This window comes from Panulirus ornatus, chromosome 47, assembly GCF_036320965.1.
Source record: "Panulirus ornatus isolate Po-2019 chromosome 47, ASM3632096v1, whole genome shotgun sequence".
Lineage (NCBI taxonomy): Eukaryota > Metazoa > Arthropoda > Malacostraca > Decapoda > Palinuridae > Panulirus > Panulirus ornatus.
The window spans coordinates 9,583,960-9,604,451 of NC_092270.1; the positions used below are offsets into that span (position 1 = coordinate 9,583,960).

At 37.9% G+C, this 20,492-nt stretch overlaps 2 protein-coding genes across 3 annotated transcripts in view; one reads left to right on the forward strand and one right to left on the reverse strand.

Annotated features, from left to right (window-relative positions):
* Positions 1–20,492, reverse strand: part of LOC139763536 (low-density lipoprotein receptor-related protein 2-like) — an 88,862-nt gene that overhangs the window by 58,078 nt on the left and 10,292 nt on the right. The window lies entirely within an intron of this gene.
* On the forward strand, positions 119–13,535 carry LOC139763537 (low-density lipoprotein receptor-related protein 2-like). Of its 2 annotated transcripts, none has more exons than XM_071689730.1 (4): positions 119–269; positions 3,670–3,816; positions 10,803–11,027; positions 11,168–13,535. In XM_071689730.1, the coding sequence occupies exons 1-4, from the start codon at positions 176–178 to the stop codon at positions 11,488–11,490; spliced, it is 789 nt and encodes a 262-aa protein (XP_071545831.1). In that variant the 5' UTR covers positions 119–175; the 3' UTR covers positions 11,491–13,535. The 2 variants fall into 2 exon arrangements, with proteins under 2 accessions (XP_071545831.1, XP_071545832.1); XM_071689731.1 differs by having other exon boundaries at positions 3,670–3,798.

Below are 20,492 nucleotides of genomic sequence, written 5' to 3' on the forward strand. Positions count from 1 at the left end.
CTGTATTTGCATGCTGCCAGGAGATGAAGTTGTAAAAGCAGAGGTAAATAACACTCTTTATTGTCTTTTTTTTTCCTGTGAGTATATGCAGAAGTACAATTAGATTTTTCTAAGTTTTTTCTGCTCTACTACTTTAATGCAACAGCTTTTCTGAATGTGTATCTGATTTCAGATAATGACCAGTGATGTGTATGGAAACAATATCAGGACAATTCTTACAGAAGCTAATAATATAGCAAATCCCAGAGCTCTCGCTGTCTATGAAAGCCGTAAGTGTGGACTTGTTCTGTTTGAAGTCTATCATATCTTAGAAGTTATTCTCTAAGTTTAATAACACTAGCAGTTGCTGTTTCTAACATGAAGTAATACATTCATGAGGACTGTTTTCCTATTGGTCGTCTTCCAATTATATGATAATTTTTCAGACTTCTAGCTAGTTTGGTTTTCTGGCATACACTCTGTGGCATTAACCATTCAGATGATTGAATTAAAAGATTTAAGGATCTGCCAATAAGTATTGACTGATCACTTATTCTCATGCATATGCACAGCTTGATCAAAACCAGTACCTATTTGCTTGCAGTTTATTCATCTTGTATCCCTACACCGAGTACGTCAAGTTTAAAAGGTTATACCTTTCAGATGAAAGTGTAAGAGATGGGATACAGAAAGTGTAAAACTCTCTCCCTATATTACACAAATTGGGAGTCACATATACTTGTTACCTTGACATACCGAAACCACAGCTCCCTGTCCTCATCCAGGACTCACAGACCTTTCCATGGATTACCCCAGATGCTTCACATGCCCTGGTTCATTCCATTGACAGCATGTCCACCCCAGTATACCACTTCATTCCACTTCACTCTGTTCCTTGCAAACCTCTAACCCTCCTGTATTTTCAGGCCCCGATCACTCAAAATCTTTTTTGCTCCATCCTTCCACCTCCAGTTTGGTTTCCCGCTTCCCCTTGTCCCTCCACCTCTGATGCATACATCCTCTTTGTCAATCTTTCCTCTCTCATTCTCTCCATATGTCCAAACCATTTCAACACACCCTCTTCTGCTTTCTCAACCACACTCTTTATTTCCACACATCTCTCTTACCCTTTCATTACTTACTTGATCAAACCACCTCACACCACATATTGTCCTCAAACATTTCATATCCAGTACATACAATCCTATCTATAGCCCACGCCTTGCAGCCATATAACATTGTTGGAACCACTATTCCTTCAAACATACCCATTTTTGCTCTCTTAGATAATGTTCTCTCCTTCCACACATTCTTCATCGCTTCCAGTGCCGTTGCCTCCTCCCCCACCCTGTGACTCATTTCCGCTTCCATGCTTCCTTTCACTGCTAAGTCCACTCCCAGATATCTAAAACGCTTCACTTCCTCCACTTTTTCTCCACTCAAACTTACTTCCCAATTAACTTGTCCTTCAACCCTACTGAACTTAATAACCTTGCTATCATTCACATTGACTCTCACTTTCAACTTTCTCCTTTGGCACACTTCCAAACTCAGTCACCTACCTCTGCAGTTTCTCACACAAATCAGCCACTAGAGCTGCATCATCAGCTAACAACAACTGACTCACTTTCCAGGCCTGCTCATCCACAAGAGACTGCATACTTGCCCCTCTCTCCAAAACTCTTGCATTTACCTCCCTAACCACCCCATACATAAACAACCATGAGAACATCACACACCCCTGCAGCAAACCGCCAGTCACTGGGAACTAATCACTCTCCTCTCTTCCTACACATCCTTGGTGAAAACCTTTCACTAGCAACTTACCTCCCACACCATATACTCTTAAAACATTCCACAAAACATCTCTATCACCCCTATCATATGTCTTCTCCTGCTACAAACAAATCCATCTGTTTTTCTAAATATTTCTCACATACATTCTTCAAAGCTAACACCTGATCCACACATCCTCTACTACTTCTGAAACCACACTGCTCTTTCCCAATCTGATGCTCTGTACATGCCTTGACCCTCTCAATCAATATCCTTCCATATAATTTCCTGGGAATACTCAACAAACTTATGCCTCTGTAGTTTGGACACTCACCTTTATCCTCTTTGCTTTTGTACAATGGCACTATGCATGCATTCCATCAATCCTCAGGGACTTCACCATGGTCCATACATACATTGAATATCCATACCAATCAGTCAACAACACAGTCACACCCTTTTATAAATAATCCACTGCAATACCATCCAAACCTCCCACCTTGCTGGATTTCATCTTCCGCAAGCTTTCACTACCTCTTCTCTTATCATTAAACCATTCTTCCTGACCCTCCCACCTCACACAGTACCCTGACCAAAACACCCTATATCTGCCACTCTATCATCAAATGCATTCAACAGACCTTCAAAATATGCACTCCATCTCCTTTTCACTTCATCAGTACCTGTTATTACCTCTCCACTTGCCCCCTTCTGATGTTCTTATTTGTTTTCTTGTCTTACGGACATTATTTACCTCCTTCCAAAACACATTTTTTATGTATACTTAATTGCTGTCTCTTGCGTTAGCAAGGTAGCACAAGGAAACAGACAAAAGAATGGCCCGACCCACCCACATACCATGTATATACATAAACGCCCACACATGCGCATATACATACCCATACATTTCATTGTATACACACATATACATATATACACATGTATATATTCATACTTGCTGCCTTTATCCATTCCCATCGCCACCCAGCCACACATGGAACAGCACCCCCCTCCCCCGCACGTGCGCAAGGTAGTGCTAGGAAAAGACAACACAGGCCACATTCATTCACGCAGTCTCTAGCTGTCATGTGTAATGCACCGAAACTACAACTCCCTTTCCACTTCCAGGCCCCACAAAACTTTCCATGGTTTACCCCCAAACACTTTACTTGCCTGGTTCAATCCATTAACAGCACGTCGACCCCGGTATACCACATCGTTCCAGTTCACTCTATTCCTTGCATGCCTTTCACCCTCCTGTATATTCAAGCCCTGATTGCTCAAAATCTTTTTCACTCCTTTCTTCCACCTCCAATTTGGTTTCCTACTTCTCTTTCCCTCCACCTCTGACACATATATCCTCTTTGTCAATCTTTCCTCACTCATTCTCTCCATGTAACCAAACCATTTCAGTACACCCTCTTCTGCTCTCTCAACCACACAAACATCTTTTTATTCTACCTAAAATTTAATGATACTCTCTCACCCCAACTCACATTTGCCATCTTTTTCAACCCTTGCACCTTTCTCTTGACCTCCTGCCACATCCTTTTATACATCTCCCAGTCATTTGCACTACTTTCCTGCAAGTATTGTCCAAATGCCTCTTTCTCTTTCACTAACAACCTACTTCATCCCATCACTCACTACCCTTTCTAATCTACCCACTTCCCACCTTTCTCATGCCACATTTATCTTTTGCACCAGCCATCACTGCTTCCCTAAATACATCCCATTCCTCACCCACTCCCCTCATGTCATTTGCTCTCACATTTTACCATTCTGATATATGATATATAATATGTAATATATGATATTACATTTTGAAGCTTTGTAATAAGGACAATAAATATCATGATTTATGTTTAAGCATGAAGCCCTCAATTATTCTAAATATGATATCTTTCTTTTCAGGTCTGTATTATCTTGACCCCTTACATGAAAAAGTAGAACGTGTAGACCTCCCTGATGGTGGGAATCCACTAGTGTTGCTGGATAATGAGATGAATTTGAAAACAATTAAGGTGTTCCAGAAGCGGCCAGGTGAGATGAGAGACATAAGTAAGTGTTCTACACCTCAGATTGTCATGTGCACCACTCAAATCAACCATTGCCATTGATGCTTCTTTTTTCTCCATTTGACATGTGAACCACCAAACTGATGCCAACAGAACTTCTAGGAGGCTGTATTGGACAAAAGTCAGCACATGAATTACACCAACAGCTACTGGATAGCTGGTTACCAGGCTGAGTTAGATAGTTTGAGAACTAGTCAGTCAGTTGGATATGCCTAACCTCATAGCTTGTTCCTTGGTACCGATTTATATCTTGAGATTAGCAAACAGATTCCTTATTTGGAGGCTGTCGTCCTCTGTAGTGGAAAATTATTTTGTGGTTTATAGGATTTACCCAAGAGGTGCTTTTAGTTTGGTTTAGACTGCATGAAAGTACATGGGAAGACAAATGAAAGTTTAAAGTTGATATGTATTGTTTGTGGAACTAGGTGATAAGTGCAATCTTTCATCTTTGCCTGAGGTTTCTTATTTTCAGCTGAAAGTGACCCTCTTTGATTCAGATTAACTTTAGCTCAGTATTTCAGTGATTCAACAGTTTTTACATTCATGGCAAGGAAAGATAGTGGTTACCAAGCTATATCTCAACATTTGAACATATGCAACCCATAGTATACTTAGTTAACGAAACCTTGAGATTTTCAGCTTGTCTCTGGGTACTAACATTAGCATGCTTTGGCACAGGTTCTTAAACACCTTTAATAGTTTACCTCCTCACCCATTACATCTTCTCATGAGTGTAAAACTCCCTTTTTGTAACAAACATATTTTGTCTGTATGTCTCCTGAGGCAAAAAAGGGGTCTGAAAACATTCCTTCATTTATATTGTCACATTCTGAAGCTGAGTAAGGATTTTTCTTTGAAGAATTACAATGATGTGTCTGTATGTACCTGGTTGAAGGGGAAGGTGCCTTTCTCTTAACCAGCCTCTCTTGTACTTCTCCCTTGCATTTATACCCCTTCCTTACAGATGCTGTCCATAGATTTTCCTTTTCTTTTCCACTTGCGATATAACTTCCTCTTTCCACCGCTCTTATGCCCTTTCTTATATGGCCACTCCCACCTTCAGTATATTTTACTCTAGACCTCTTTAGTAAAGCACTGCCTTCTGTGTACTTTCCATCTCATGCAGTCTCTTTCATTTACTGTCACTTTGTGGCATTCTTCACTCAATCTGTGGTATTTCTACACTGAGGCCTTTTTCTTAAGGAGGCTCAAAGATGCCTTGTAATAGGTAAGATTTTAATTAGAAATTGAAGTAAAGGGAAAACATGTGTATGGCAGTCACATTCTCTCTAGAATGCTGGAATTAATCCTCTAAAGGGAAAGGCTTTTTCAGTGGTAAGATTTTTGCAGAATTTAACCACTCCCTGAATTGCTAATATGAAACCGAAGGACCCATTTAAGGGGTTCCTGCAGCTTCATGGCTGTATTCCATACAGGAACATGAAAATGATGATCTCATGCAAGAACATCCTCAGCCTTCCCAAAGGCAACTTCACACTTACAGTGTAACCACTTGCAGGTGACTCCAGTGTTAGCTGTTCTGTGAAGGAAACTGTCCTTTATGTTTAAAATGCTGCTTTTTAGTAGTTTGTTTTCCCAGTTAAGAAGATTGCTTTTGGTAAAGGAAAGACATGTTTCTCTTTTGACAAAATGCAAATTTCCAGTTTGTCATAAATCTTCCTGTTTCTTTTGGTGATTCTTAACCATTTTGATAGCAAGTGGTATACTGAAGGGTTCATGAATGCTAGGTTGGGTGGAATCTGTCTTGTGATAATTGACTCATCCTGGTACTGTGCAATTCAGTTTATGATGGGTCCTTTTTTTGTTTAATGTATTTGTGGAAAACTGACATCATGTACTGCACTATAGATATATTAGAGGCACTAGTTTGGTTGTTCACATATCACAATGAAGAAACAAGTTTATCCTTTGTGGGATTTATTTTCTTTAAACTACCTATGATTTTCATACCAGATTATGAATGTCTTTTATTTTTGACACTTGTTTGCTTGAGTTTAATGACTCTCATTAATATGGAAAACCTTTGAAAAGATTAAGAACTGGAGAATCACTTTATTGACTTTGTTTTAGTATGTGAATCCATTTTGATGAATGCATGATAGTTCTTTGCTTATGATTGCACTGTTTTTTTACAGTTCATAGTAAGGGGCATTCAGTCTGTCCAAAAATTCTTTAAATCTCCCATTTTCATAGGATGGCTTCATCCAGATGTAAATTACACCCTTCCAACTCAGCCTTGCTATGAACTAGACCTTTTATATCATGATTTTTCATTGTTAAGAAATATAACTATCGGGAGTATAGTACCTGATGTGTTTTTACTTTAAAAGTTTGATATTTACTTAACATTGAATACCCTTAAATGCAGTAAAACTTTAAACCTTGTACACACCACTGGCTTTTTCTCATGAAAATTTTCAAAAATGATTTTGCAAATATAAGCATACTTAGAGCATAGATGGTTTCATAGAAAGATGTATTATGGCACTCTGTTCAAATAGAAGGATCATATCAAGTACAGTTGGTGGCTGTGTTGTGGCAGTATACTTTCAGTCTGTTGAAGATGACTGAATTTGATCTAAATATGGCTGCAGAAACTTTCGTCGCTGTAACTCATTTACATATGACACCCAGAAATGCCTAGTCACTGAGAACAGTGGTGTTAAAAGTATATTTTTTTCAATATTTGATAGAAAAAGTGACAACTGCAATTTCTATATAAATCATTATAATACCATGGCAAAGTTATTTGATTTGATTCCAGTATCAACATAGGACAGTGACATTTGATTTAATTCTTACTCTGTTACATTCAGTAATTAGATTTTAGATTGGCAATTAAGGCTTCCAGTTATATTAATGAGAGTCAGCTTCAGCAATATAATTTCAGCATGAGGATTGCATGTAACAAAGCAACCTCAACTGTCAGTAATGCAGTGCACCTGCCATGTATTACATTGCACCTATGCTTTTAATTCTCTAGATTTTTATCATTTTGCACAGTGGCTTCTCAGTTTATCAATGCTTGATTTGGGGAAGTGGCATTCCTTTTATACTTAGTGGTGAAAAAGGCTTTTTGTACTAATATTTAAGATAAATAATGTTGACGCCTGAATGTGATAAGCAGTATAAGGCATAAAAGATTGGCTGTTACCAAGGTGTTGCATTATTCCAACTACAGGCACCCGTCTCCAGATTCTAGAATTTTCTGTTGGGGGGGGGGGGGGTCATCTGCCCTGGCATGTACAGATGATGTAAATGAAGTATGAAATATATACAAAAAGGGGTTAGCTACTTACCGAAGTATTGTTGTTGTTTCCTCTTGTGATGCAGAGACTGTAGGATGAATCCCCATGAAATACATTTGAGGATCAGGAAGTGTCTGACAGGATTGTATAAGCAGGGGTAGATAAACCAATGCCTGTGTAAGTTGAGGGTGTAGGTTCTTTATGATTTTCACCATGCTTAATAATTTCCCTGAATGTCAAGCAGTTTCTTTTTTCCCCATAAGCTTTGGCTTTTCTTCAAGGGTTTCTTGAGTTTGATTACATTTTTATGGTCAGTGAAGTGGGTAAAAATCAAAGGGCAGGTATAAATTGAGACTGCAGATATTTCATTGACTTGCCATGACTTATGAATAGTGGCTACAGCATGCCGATAATTAGTCTGAAGCATAAAAAAACCTAATGTAACTTTTGACTTTCTGGTTATATCTTACTTGAATGGTAAATTTTAGTGCAACTTTCAGCAATTTTAGCTTGAAAGTGTTCACGAGTAACCAGAAAAAGTCCAGGTATGGGGAATTTCTCCTAGTTGATGAAGTGTTTCCTAGAATAGCCAGTTTCTGAAACTTTCTAGTTGGGGTCAATGGATTTGGGATCATCTACCTTTAGATGTAAACATACTTGTAAAAGAATTTGTTTTACAGCAAGATCCCTCGCCTTTTTTTTTTTAAGTACTGGAATGCCCTTCTGCAGCTGGTAGATTTTCATTGGTTGCCTTGTAATATTGTATTTCTATTACATGAAGTCACTGAGTTTGCCAGCTCTGCCATAAAACCTCATAGCTTCCATAAGGCCAGAATTTTTAGCCACCGACATTTTTTGATATTTCACTTTAGGTCTGCATTGTGCTACATGTAGAAATCCCCAGAATAAAACAGATTAATGAATGTAAATTAGATAGAAAACACAACATGATTTTCTCCTCATAGTAAAGAATTGATCCCTCCATTTCTTTGAATGTCTATTGTTGAAACTGAGGGTGAGGATGTTGAAAATTTCCATGTATCATACATGCTATTATACATTCCTTAACCCTTAATCTGCTCCCTTCATCTTCTTATGACCCTTGTAGGACTTTTTCCATCCTCACACAAAATTTAAAGCTTCCTATCTTTATTTAAGATTCCATTGATGTTTGCTCTCACCAATTATCGATAAATATCACCAGGAATCCACCACCAAAGCTGGGAAAAAATCACTCATCTAGGTCACCCACAGAACATCAGAGAGAATATTTATATCATCCAGGCATGATGCCAGGTGCACATATGGTTACTTTGGATCTAATGTTTCGTAGTCTTTTCTGCAGGATAATGATGATGCTTTGTATAAGGTATACCCTTCCTTCTTAAGTTTACTGACATCTTTCCAATTATTATTCCAAAATATAAACATGTCTTTAAGTTCCCTGTCATTTTCTTATTCTTATCAACCCAGTAAACTTTTTTCCTGTACAGTAATTTTCAGTTGTACATATTTTATCACAGTAGTCTTGAGTCCATGATAGGGTGAAAGAACTTGTTTAGGGTATTTGTTTGTTTATCATGTGATTTTTATGACAGTATGATAACTTCAGATGGTATGTTTTTATCAAGAGCCTCACCTAGCGAGTTTTCTCACTGACACAAGGGAGTTAGCCTCATCTCAATTTAAGCATACTAAAACACATTATTTCCTAGTTTGTCACTTATTGTGGCCATTGTGGTAAAGGATGTTGTTCCCAGCATTCAACAGTAATATCTGCTTCTCCCTTCCATTGAGATTCCACTAAACATGGTAAGCACTCTTTTTTTAGAATGGTTGTGGAACTTATCATTGTTTGAATGTCTGAAGCTAAGCACAGTATTCACCATCTGATTTGAAATTAGTAACACGTATAAGAATTTTTAGAGCATCATCATGTATGATGGGAAATGTAAGCTACTACATAACCTACATGCTAGGAAACTTAAGCTAATACACAACCTAGTACCCATGTGCCCTGTATGATTATTCTACCAAACTCAGAAAATGTTAGCGATTGACACTCTCTATCTTTATGCTGAAAGAATATTATTGATATGAATGAATGAAAATTACCCTAATTTTAATCAAAGATTTAAAAAGATAGTTTTGAATTGTGTCTTTAGTGTAAGAATGACTATTCAGGTTGCTGCCTAAATCTAGCTTGTTTCGTAATAGTTTTTTCTTTATTATTATTATTATTGATATTATTATATACTACTCGCTGTTTCCCACATCATAGAGGTAAGACCAGGAAACAGTCAAAGAATGGCCCATCCACATGTATACACATATATACACATAAATGCCCATACACGCACCTATACATACACATACACATGCACATTTTTCAAGAAGACTTGTTATGTTACCCCTTGACATCTGTGTATATGAGGTGGAGTTATACATCAGCTGGAAATTTACATGAGGGTATAAATGTCAAGCCAAAAATCTGGCTCAGCACACCACACTGCCCCAAGCCATAAATCTAGTTTGGTGCTTTGATAGGGTTGAGTTTTTAGAATTAAGATTTTGTACTTTGACACTTTATTTTTGTGTGGTCACATGTTCTGTGATTTCATATGAAATGTGAATAGCATTACCAGACTCTGCCTGCTTGCAGTTACTACATAAATGAAGATTAACCTTCAGCAAGGTTGTACCTTCTAACTAAAGGAGTCCATCCTTTACTACTAATATGTTGCACAGCCTTGAAGCTGCATGAGCAGAGGACATTGAGGGCTAGCACAGGCCCTAGAGCAAACAACCTTGCTAGGCCTCCCTTTTGAAAGGGGGACGTGGCAATGTTCTTAGGGTCCTTTTCTATCCCCTTTCCTAAGAACAAACTAAAAGAAGAGATCCTAAAATAGAACAGTAACATGCTCATTAACAATGCAAAATACATGTAGTTTATTGTTTATCAGCAGTGTAATGAGGACAAGGGTTTGTGTTTTATCAGTATATTTGAAATAGAATTAAATGGAATTTGAAAAAAGATGAAGTTCAGACCTTGGCCCCTTTACGAACCTCAGACCCCAGGGCAGTAAACCTCCAGTTCCTCCTTTCTCATCTGGCTTGCATGAACCCCCTGGAGATGGGGTCATGAGGTTAGTAAAAATAAAAGTAATGACAGTAGTGATAATGACATTAAAAATGTTAATGTGGTAATAATAGTGATAATGCATATGTTATCTACAATAAAAGCACATTTTAGAGTTCGTAATGTGTTGTATCAGTTTTGAGTATTGTATTCTGTTTTTAGTTTATAAATTTTGGTTTTCATTTTTCAAAGACTAAATATAACTTGCATGCACTTTTGTGTATGCATCATCATGGTAATATTCAGTGGATCTTTTAATCCCTTTTATTGTCCATCTTTGTGTCCTTCTGTCCCCCATTGCCGGACTGTTGGTATTTACATCAATTTAGTATGCATGCCCTGTTCATCATTTTGATATCCTTTGCATCTGCATAAACTTTGTCCTGCCTGCTTTACCATCAGCTTTAAATAGTGACAAGTAAGGTACTGGGAGTTTATTGCATTACAGCTATTCTGTCAACACATTTCTCCTCATGCTTTTTAAAGTGAATATTTTAGGTAACTTTAGTGATTATTTTATTCATGTTATATATCCTTGTTACTCTGAATACTTTTTTTCAGTTATAAATTCAAACCCATGTATGGTGGGTAATGGTGGATGTGAACATATATGTATCCCAAAGATCAACAAGCAACGAACCTGTAGATGTACAACTGGTTACAAACCTGATGGTGAGAAAGCCTGCAAAGCCTATGACAAGTTTGCTATCGTGTCTCAGTTGGAAATTGTGCGAGGGTACAGCTTAGATGGAGCTGGAGAGGCTATGTCTCCCATTGCTGGTCCGGGTAAGTCTTTGAATGAAATACAGTTAACATGGATTTTGTTGGAAAAATTTCCACATTAAAGTTTCAAAGAGAGTATGGAATTATAAATGCATGTAACAAAACACCTATCCATGTGTAACTCTGAATGTTTTTAATTTCAGGTCACAATGTTCTTCATGTTGATTATCACCACTCAAAGGAATACATTTACTGGATTGAGTTTAATCAGGGTGGTTCCAATGGCATCTACCGATCAAGACCTAATGGTTCAGAGTTTGAAGGTGTTGTCACAGATGGCATTGGATCAAATGGAATCCGTGGCATAGCAATTGATTGGATTGCCAATAACATGTATTTCACCAATGTGTTCCCCCATGAGACATATGTTGAGGTATCTTGGTTAGATGGAACGAATAGGAAGGTCCTGAAACCCTTAACAAAAGATTCTCCTAGAGAACTGGCAGTTAATCCAATTAAAAGGTAAGAAATTACTTTTTCTTAGTCAGCATTGTACTTTGAATTTTTTCGGTATTCTTAGGAGTGAATGTCTTTACATATCTGTAAAATTTTGAAAACTGTCGAATCACCAATTAGGAAAATGGAGATATTTTTTTGTAAGTATTTACTGCTCCTACCTATGTGAGGTAGAATTCAAGTGTTTGACATTATAGATTTAGTCTTTAGTTTTAACAAAGCTAAGTTTTGATAATTTTGCGTTTATTTCCATGACCAAAAGATGAGGAAGTAAAACAGCAATACTGCCTGTACATTTATTTCTCTGCATATTTATGCATGCATTTAAACTCGTAATGCATATGAGTATGTGCATATACAGTGCCAGCCAGTGAAGTAGTTGTGAGCAGGCCTGCAGCAATATATACATGCAAATCACTTTACCCCACCTAAAGTAGTGTTGGTTTCCACATATGAAGTTGTCGCTTCTAGCCAGCAGTGGCAACTAAGTTTCGTGCTACCTCATTAGCAGTTTAGCTGCAGAAGGAGGCTGGAATGTCTTGCACTGCTCCCCATTTATGCCTTGGATTTTTGTTTTTTCCCTTCTCGTATCTCCACCATCTTCTGTGGTTGTAAATTACTCACTGTGCAAGGTACAAAGGTTTCTGTAGTTGCACTTTACAAGGGAAATAAGCTGCTAAAGGAAATTTTTGATATTACCTACGTGAGCTTGAGATCAGTACAATGATGGGTGGAGGAATCAAATTATTGTGGCAGTACCCTAGGAAGGCCATAAAATCCTCCACATACTTTTAATGCTGTGAAATGTCAATTGGATGCAGATTCACACTTGAGTGCACAAGAATTGAAAAAAAATCGAGACTGCTCAGTGACATGTCGGTAAGGACAGTGCAGCCCCACTTACACGAGGACCTTAAATACCAGAGCTGCAGGCTGCATCCCAAACTGCTCATAACCCACAGACACCAGTTTATTGCCTGTGCAGTTGGCCATGGGTTGAAATTGACAGACACATATGAGGAAAAGTGTTGATATCACTAGATTTGAACAAATGAGCATATACTTTAGTGACAGCTGCATTTATCTAGTTTATCTAGTTGCACTCCTCTGACCTAGGTAGCTGTCTTTCCTTTCTGCTTCACCCACTTATGGACCACTAGCATTCTGTCCACATACATGCAGTCTCTCCTGGTCACTTTTGATACTTGACAACACTTAACTCACACAACTCAATCTTCATAACTTTATATTTTCCTGTGGTGAGTGCTCTGTGCTAGCCAATATATTTTCCTGTGGTGAGTGCTCTGTGCTAGCCCTGCCTTTTGGCAAAATGGTAGGAGCATTAGGTAGAGGTAGTAGGTATGAACATTAGGTAGAAGTAGTTGGGAGGAACATTAGGTAGAAACAACAGATAGAAGTAAAAAAAAAAAAAGTGGCAAAAACCTTAAAGCAGTACCAAAAATGTGTCTCTGAGAAACCAAAGGCAATAACAGTACAGTATTTCAAGAGTTAAACATTAATGGGAACATTTATCTATCTTTATCTCCATCATCAGTGAACTTAGTGCTGCGTCTTAGCCTTTATGCCTCACCCTTAAGAGGCCACTGGTGATTATGCAAGTAGAAGTAATAGGTAGAAACATTAGGCAGAAGTAATCCATAGCAACATTAGGTAGGAGCCTCTGCAAACACTGCACTAGAATTACCCTCTGCTTTAAGGTTTTCGCCCATTTTTTAGTAGATAGACCAACTAACCTGTGTATGTAATGAAAAGAAGTTTCAGTATAAGTATGAGGTTGGATTCTTCTAAAAAAAGTTTGATCGCGATCCAATGATAAGTTGAGTGTAATAGTGCTGTGAGAGAACTGTGATAGCCAATTAATAGATTGCAGCTCATATCCTATTTGTAGATTGCAACTCGGAAGGTTAGGTGTCAATATTTAGATATAGTTCCTATATAGGATGTTTCATCTTTGCATGTCTCTAAATATATAAAGTTTCTATATATTATGTGTATGTACATGTGTATGGGGGGGTTGGGCCATTTCTTTCGTCTGTTTCCTTGCGCTACCTCGCAAACGCGGGAGACAGCGACGAGGTATAAAAAAAAAAAAAAAAAAAAAAATTATTTTTTTTTATTATACTTTGTCGCTGTCTCCCGCGTTTGCGAGGTAGTGCAAGGAAACAGACGAAAGAAATGGCCCAACCCCCCCCCATACACATGTATATACATACGTCCACACACGCAAATATACATACCTACACAGCCTTCCACGGTTTACCCCAGACGCTTCACATGCCCTGCTTCAATCCACTGACAGCACGTCAACCCCGGTATACCACATCGCTCCAACTCACTCTATTCCTTGCCCTCCTTTCACCCTCCTGCATGTTCAGGCCCCGATCACACAAAATCTTTTTCACTCCATCTTTCCACCTCCAATTTGGTCTCCCTCTTCTCCTTGTTCCCTTCACCTCCGACACATATATCCTCTTGGTCAATCTTTCCTCACTCATCCTCTCCATGTGCCCAAACCACTTCAAAACACCCTCTTCTGCTCTCTCAACCACGCTCTTTTTATTTCCACACATCTCTCTTACCCTTACGTTACTTACTCGATCAAACCACCTAACACCACACATTGTCCACAAAACTGATACAACACATTACGAACTCTAAAATGTGCTTTTATTGTAGATAACATATGCATTATCACTATTATTACCACATTAACATTTTTAATGTCATTATCACTACTGCCATTACTTTTATTTTTACTAACCTCATGACCCCATCTCCAGGGGGTTCATGCAAGCCAGATGAGAAAGGAGGAACTGGAGGTTTACTGCCCTGGGGTCTGAGGTTCGTAAAGGGGCCAAGGTCTGAACTTCATCTTTTTTCAAATTCCATTTAATTCTATTTCAAATATACTGATAAAACACAAACCCTTGTCCTCATTACACTGCTGATAAACAATAAACTACATGTATTTTGCATTGTTAATGAGCATGTTACTGTTCTATTTTAGGATCTCTTCTTTTAGTTTATTCTTAAGAAAGGGGATAGAAAAGGACCCTAAGAACATTGCCAGGTCCCCCTTTCAAAAGGGAGGCCTAGCAAGGTTGTTTGCTCTAGGGCCTGTGCTAGCTCTCAATGTCCTCTGCTCATGCAGCTTCAAGGCTGAGCAACATATTAGTAGTAAAGGATGGACTCCTTTAGTTAGAAGGTACAACCTTGCTGAAGGTTAATCTTCATTTATGTAGTAACTGCAAGCAGGCAGAGTCTGGTAATGCTATTCACATTTCATATGAAATCACAGAACATGTGACCACACAAAAATAAAGTGTCAAAGTACAAAATCTTAATTCTAAAAACTCAACCCAATCAAAGCACCAAACTAGATTTATGGCTAGGGGCAGTGTGGTGTGCTGAACCAGATTTTTGGCTTGACATTTATACCCTCATGTAAATTTCCAGTTGATGTATAACTCCACCTCATATACACAGATGTCAAGGGGTAACATAACAAGTCTTCTTGAAAAATATGCATGTGTATGTGTATGTATAGGTGCATGTAAGGGCATTTATGTGTATATGTAGGTATATGTGAATGTAGGTTTGCGGCAGGGGTGTGTGATGTCTCCATGGTTGTTTAATTTGTTTATGGATGGGGTTGTTAGGGAGGTAAATGCAAGAGTCCTGGAAAGAGGGGCAAGTATGAAGTCTGTTGGGGATGAGAGAGCTTGGGAAGTGAGTCAGTTGTTGTTCGCTGATGATACAGCGCTGGTGGCTGATTCATGTGAGAAACTGCAGAAGCTGGTGACTGAGTTTGGTAAAGTGTGTGGAAGAAGAAAGTTAAGAGTAAATGTGAATAAGAGCAAGGTTATTAGGTACAGTAGGGTTGAGGGTCAAGTCAATTGGGAGGTGAGTTTGAATGGAGAAAAACTGGAGGAAGTGAAGTGTTTTAGATATCTGGAAGTGGATCTGTCAGCGGATGGAACCATGGAAGCGGAAGTGGATCATAGGGTGGGGGAGGGGGCGAAAATTTTGGGAGCCTTGAAAAATGTGTGGAAGTCGAGAACATTATCTCGGAAAGCAAAAATGGGTATGTTTGAAGGAATAGTGGTTCCAACAATGTTGTATGGTTGCGAGGCGTGGGCTATGGATAGAGTTGTGCGCAGGAGGATGGATGTGCTGGAAATGAGATGTTTGAGGACAATGTGTGGTGTGAGGTGGTTTGATCGAGTAAGTAACGTAAGGGTAAGAGAGATGTGTGGAAATAAAAAGAGCGTGGTTGAGAGAGCAGAAGAGGGTGTTTTGAAATGGTTTGGGCACATGGAGAGAATGAGTGAGGAAAGATTGACCAAGAGGATATATGTGTCGGAGGTGGAGGGAACGAGGAGAAGAGGGAGACCAAATTGGAGGTGGAAAGATGGAGTGAAAAAGATTTTGTGTGATCGGGGCCCGAACATGCAGGAGGGTGTAAGGAGGGCAAGGAATAGAGTGAATTGGAGCGATGTGGTATACAGGGGTTGACGTGCTGTCAGTGGAGTGAATCAAGGCATGTGAAGCGTCTGGGGTAAACCATGGAAAGCTGTGTAGGTATGTATATTTGCGTGTGTGGACGTGTGTATGTACATGTGTATGGGGGGGGGGTTGCGCCATTTCTTTCGTCTGTTTCCTTGCGCTACCTCGCAAACGCGGGAGACAGCGACAAAGTATAAAAAAAAAAAAAAAAAAAAAAAAAAAAAAAATGTGTATACATGTGGATGGGCCATTCTTTGACTGTTTCCTGGTCTTACCTCTATGATGTGGGAAAGAGCGAGTAGTATATAATAATATCAATAATAATAATAAAGAAAAAACTATTACGAAACAAGCTAGATTTAGGCAGCAACCTGAATAGTCATTCTTACACTAAAGACACAATTCAAAACTATCTTTTTAAATCTTTGATTAATATTAGGGTAATTTCCATTCATTCATATTGCTAACATTTTCTGAGTTTGGTAGAATAATCATACAGGGTAAATGGGTACTAGGTTGTGTATTAGCTTAAGTTTCCTAGCATGTAGGTTATGTAGTAGCTTACACTTCCCATCATACATGATAATGCTCTAAAAATTCTTATACGTGTTACTAATTTTAAATCAGATGGTGAATACTGTGCTTAGCTTCAGACATTCAAACAATAAGTTCCACAACCATTCTAAAAAAGAGTGCTTACCATGTTTAGTGCAATCTCAATGGAAGGGAGAAGCAGATATTACTGTTGAATGCTGGGAACAACATCCTTTACCACAATGGCCACAATAAGTGACAAACTAGGAAATAATGTGTTTTAGTATGCTTAAATTGAGATGAGGCTAACTCCCTTGTGTCAGTGAGAAAACTCGCTAGGTGAGGCTCGATAAAAACATACCATCTGAAGTTATCATACTGTCATAAAAATCACATGATAAACAAACAAATACCCTAAACAAGTTCTTTCACCCTATCACGGACTCAAGACTACTGTGATAAAATATGTACAACTGAAAATTACTGTACAGGAAAAAAGTTTACTGGGTTGATAAGAATAAGAAAATGACAGGGAACTTAAAGACATGTTTATATTTTGGAATAATAATTGGAAAGATGTCAGTAAACTTAAGAAGGAAGGGTATACCTTATACAAAGCATCATCATTATCCTGCAGAAAAGACTACGAAACATTAGATCCAAAGTAACCATATGTACACCTGGCATAATGCCTGGATGATATAAATATTCTCTCTGATGTTCTGTGGGTGACCTAGATGAGTGATTTTTTCCCAGCTGTGGTGGTGGATTCCTGGTGATATTTATCAATAATTGGTGAGAGCAAACATCAATGGAATCTTAAATAAAGATAGGAAGCTTTAAATTTTGTGTGGGGATGGAAAAAGTCCTACAAGGGTCATAAGAAGATGAAGGGAGCAGATTAAGGGTTAAGGATGTATGATACATGGAAATTTTCAACATAATCACACTCAGTTTCAGCAATAGACATTCAAAGAAATGGAGGGATCAATTCTTTACTATGAGAAAATCATGTTGTGTTTTCTATCTAATTTACATTCATTAATCTGTTTTATTCTGGGGATTTCTACATGTAGCACAATGCAGACCTATAGTGAAATATCAAAAAATGTCAGTGGCTAAAAATTCTGTCCTTATGGAAGCTATGAGGTTTTATGGCAGAGCCAGCAGACTCAGTGACTTCATGTAATAGAAATACAATATTACAAGGCAACCAATGAAAATCTACCGGCTGCAGAAGGGCATTCCAGTACTTAAAAAAAAAAAAAGGCGAGGGAGCTTGCTGTAAAACAAATTCTTTTACAAGTATGTTTACGTCTAAAGGTAGATGATCCCTTAAATCCATTGACCCCAACTAGAAAGTTTCAGAAACTGGCTATTCTAGGAAACACTTCATCAACTAGGAGAAATTCCCCATACCTGGACTTTTTCTGGTTACTCGTGAACACTTTCAACCTAAAATTGCTGAAAGCTGCACTAAAATTTACCATTCAAGTAAAATATAACCAGAAAGTCAAAAGTTACATTAGGTTCTTTTATGCTTCAGACTAATTACCAGCATGCTGTAGCCACTATTCATAAGTCATGGCAAGTCAATGAAATATCTACAGTCTCAATTTATACCTGCCCTTAGATTTTTACCCACTTCACTGACCATAAAAATGTAATCAAACTCAAGAAACCCTTGAAGAAAAGCCAAAGCTTATGGGGAAAAAAGAAACTGCTTGACATTCAGGGAAATTACTAAGCATGGTGAAAATCATAAAGAACCTACACCCTCACTTACACAGGCATTGGTTTATCTACCCCTGCTTATACAATCCTGTCAGACACTTCCTGATCCTCAAATGTATTTCATGGGGATTCATCCTACAGTCTCTGCATCACAAGAGGAAACAACAACAATACTTCGGTAAGTAGCTTACTCCTTTTTGTATATATTTCATACTTCATTTACATCATCTGTACATGCCAGAGCAGATGACCCCCACCCAACAGAAAATTCTAGAATCTGGAGACGGGTGCCTGTAGTTGGAATAATGCAACACCTTGGTAACACCCAATCTTTTATGCCTTATACTGCTTATCACAATCAGGCGTCAACATTATTTATCTTAAATATTAGTACAAAAAGCCTTTTTCACCACTAAGTATAAAAGGAATGCCACTTCCCCAAATCAAGCATTGATAAACTGAGAAGCCACTGTGCGAAATGATAAAAATCTAGAGAATTAAAAGCATAGGTGCAATGTAATACATGGCAGGTGCACTGCATTACTGACAGTTGAGGTTGCTTTGTTACATGCAATCCTCATGCTGAAATTATATTGCTGAAGCTGACTCTCATTAATATAACTGGAAGCCTTACTTGCCAATCTAAAATCTAATTACTGAATGTAACAGAGTAAGAATTAAATCAAATGTCACTGTCCTATGTTGATACTGGAATCAAATCAAATAACTTTGCCATGGTATTATAATGATTTATATAGAAATTGCAGTTGTCACTTTTTCTATCAAATATTGAAAAAATATACTTTTAACACCACTTAAGAAATAATAAATACTGTTCTCAGTGACTAGGCATTTCTGGGTGTCATATGTAAACGAGTTACAGCGACGAAAGTTTCTGCAGCCATATTTAGATCAAATTCAGTCATCTTCAACAGACTGAAACTATACTGCCACAACACAGCCACCAACTGTATTTGATATGATCCTTCTATTTGAACAGAGTGCCATAATACATCTTTCTATGAAACCATCTATGCTCTAAGTATGCTTTTATTTGCAAAATCATTTTTGAAAATTTTCATGAGAAAAAGCCAGTGGTGTGTACAAGGTTTAAAGTTTTACTGCATTTAAGGGTATTCAATGTTAAGTAAATATCAAACTTTTAAAGTAAAAACACATCAGGTACTATACTCCCGATAGGTATATTTCTTAACAATGAAAAATCATGATATAAAAGGTCTAGTTCATAGCAAGGCTGAGTTGGAAGGGTGTAATTTACATCTGGATGAAGCCATCCTATGAAAATGGGAGATTTAAAGAATTTTTGGACAGACTGAATGCCCCTTACTATGAACTGTAAAAAAAAAGTGCAATCATAAGCAAAGAACTATCATGCATTCATCAAAATGGATTCACATACTAAAACAAAGTCAATAAAGTGATTCTCCAGTTCTTAATCTTTTCAAAGGTTTTCCATATTAATGAGAGTCATTAAACTCAAGCAAACAAGTGTCAAAAATAAAAGACATCATTCATAATCTGGTATGAAAATCATAGGTAGTTTAAAGAAAATAAATCCCACAAAGGATAAACTTGTTTCTTCATTGTGATATGTGAACAACCAAACTAGTGCCTCTAATATATCTATAAAGCAGTACATGATGTCAGTTTTCCACAAATACTTTAAACAAGAAAAGGACCCATCATAAACTGAATTGCACAGTACCAGGATGAGTCAATTATCACAAGACAGATTCCACCCAACCTAGCATTCATGAACCCTTCAGTATATCACTTGCTATCAAAATGGTTAAGAATCACCAAAAGAAACAGGAAGATTTATGACAAACTGGAAATTTGCATTTTGTCAAAAGAGAAACATGTCTTTCCTTTACCAAAAGCAATCTTCTTAACTGGGAAAACAAACTACTAAAAAGCAGCATTTTAAACATAAAGGACAGTTTCCTTCACAGAACAGCTAACACTGGAGTCACCTGCAAGTGGTTACACTGTAAGTGTGAAGTTGCCTTTGGGAAGGCTGAGGATGTTCTTGCATGAGATCATCATTTTCATGTTCCTGTATGGAATACAGCCATGAAGCTGCAGGAACCCCTTAAATGGGTCCTTCGGTTTCACATTAGCAATTCAGGGAGTGGTTAAATTCTGCACAAATCTTACCACTGAAAAAGCCTTTCCCTTTAGAGGATTAATTCCAGC

Bases quoted from the DNA above. Each gene is read 5' to 3' on its own strand.
- LOC139763537 (XM_071689730.1), top strand. From the start codon at position 176: ATGACCAGTGATGTGTATGGAAACAATATCAGGACAATTCTTACAGAA. The intron at 270-3,669 runs GTAAGTGTGGAC...CTTTCTTTTCAG, and splicing joins TCTCGCTGTCTATGAAAGCC to GTCTGTATTATCTTGACCCC. The intron at 3,817-10,802 runs GTAAGTGTTCTA...ACTTTTTTTCAG, and splicing joins AGGTGAGATGAGAGACATAA to TTATAAATTCAAACCCATGT.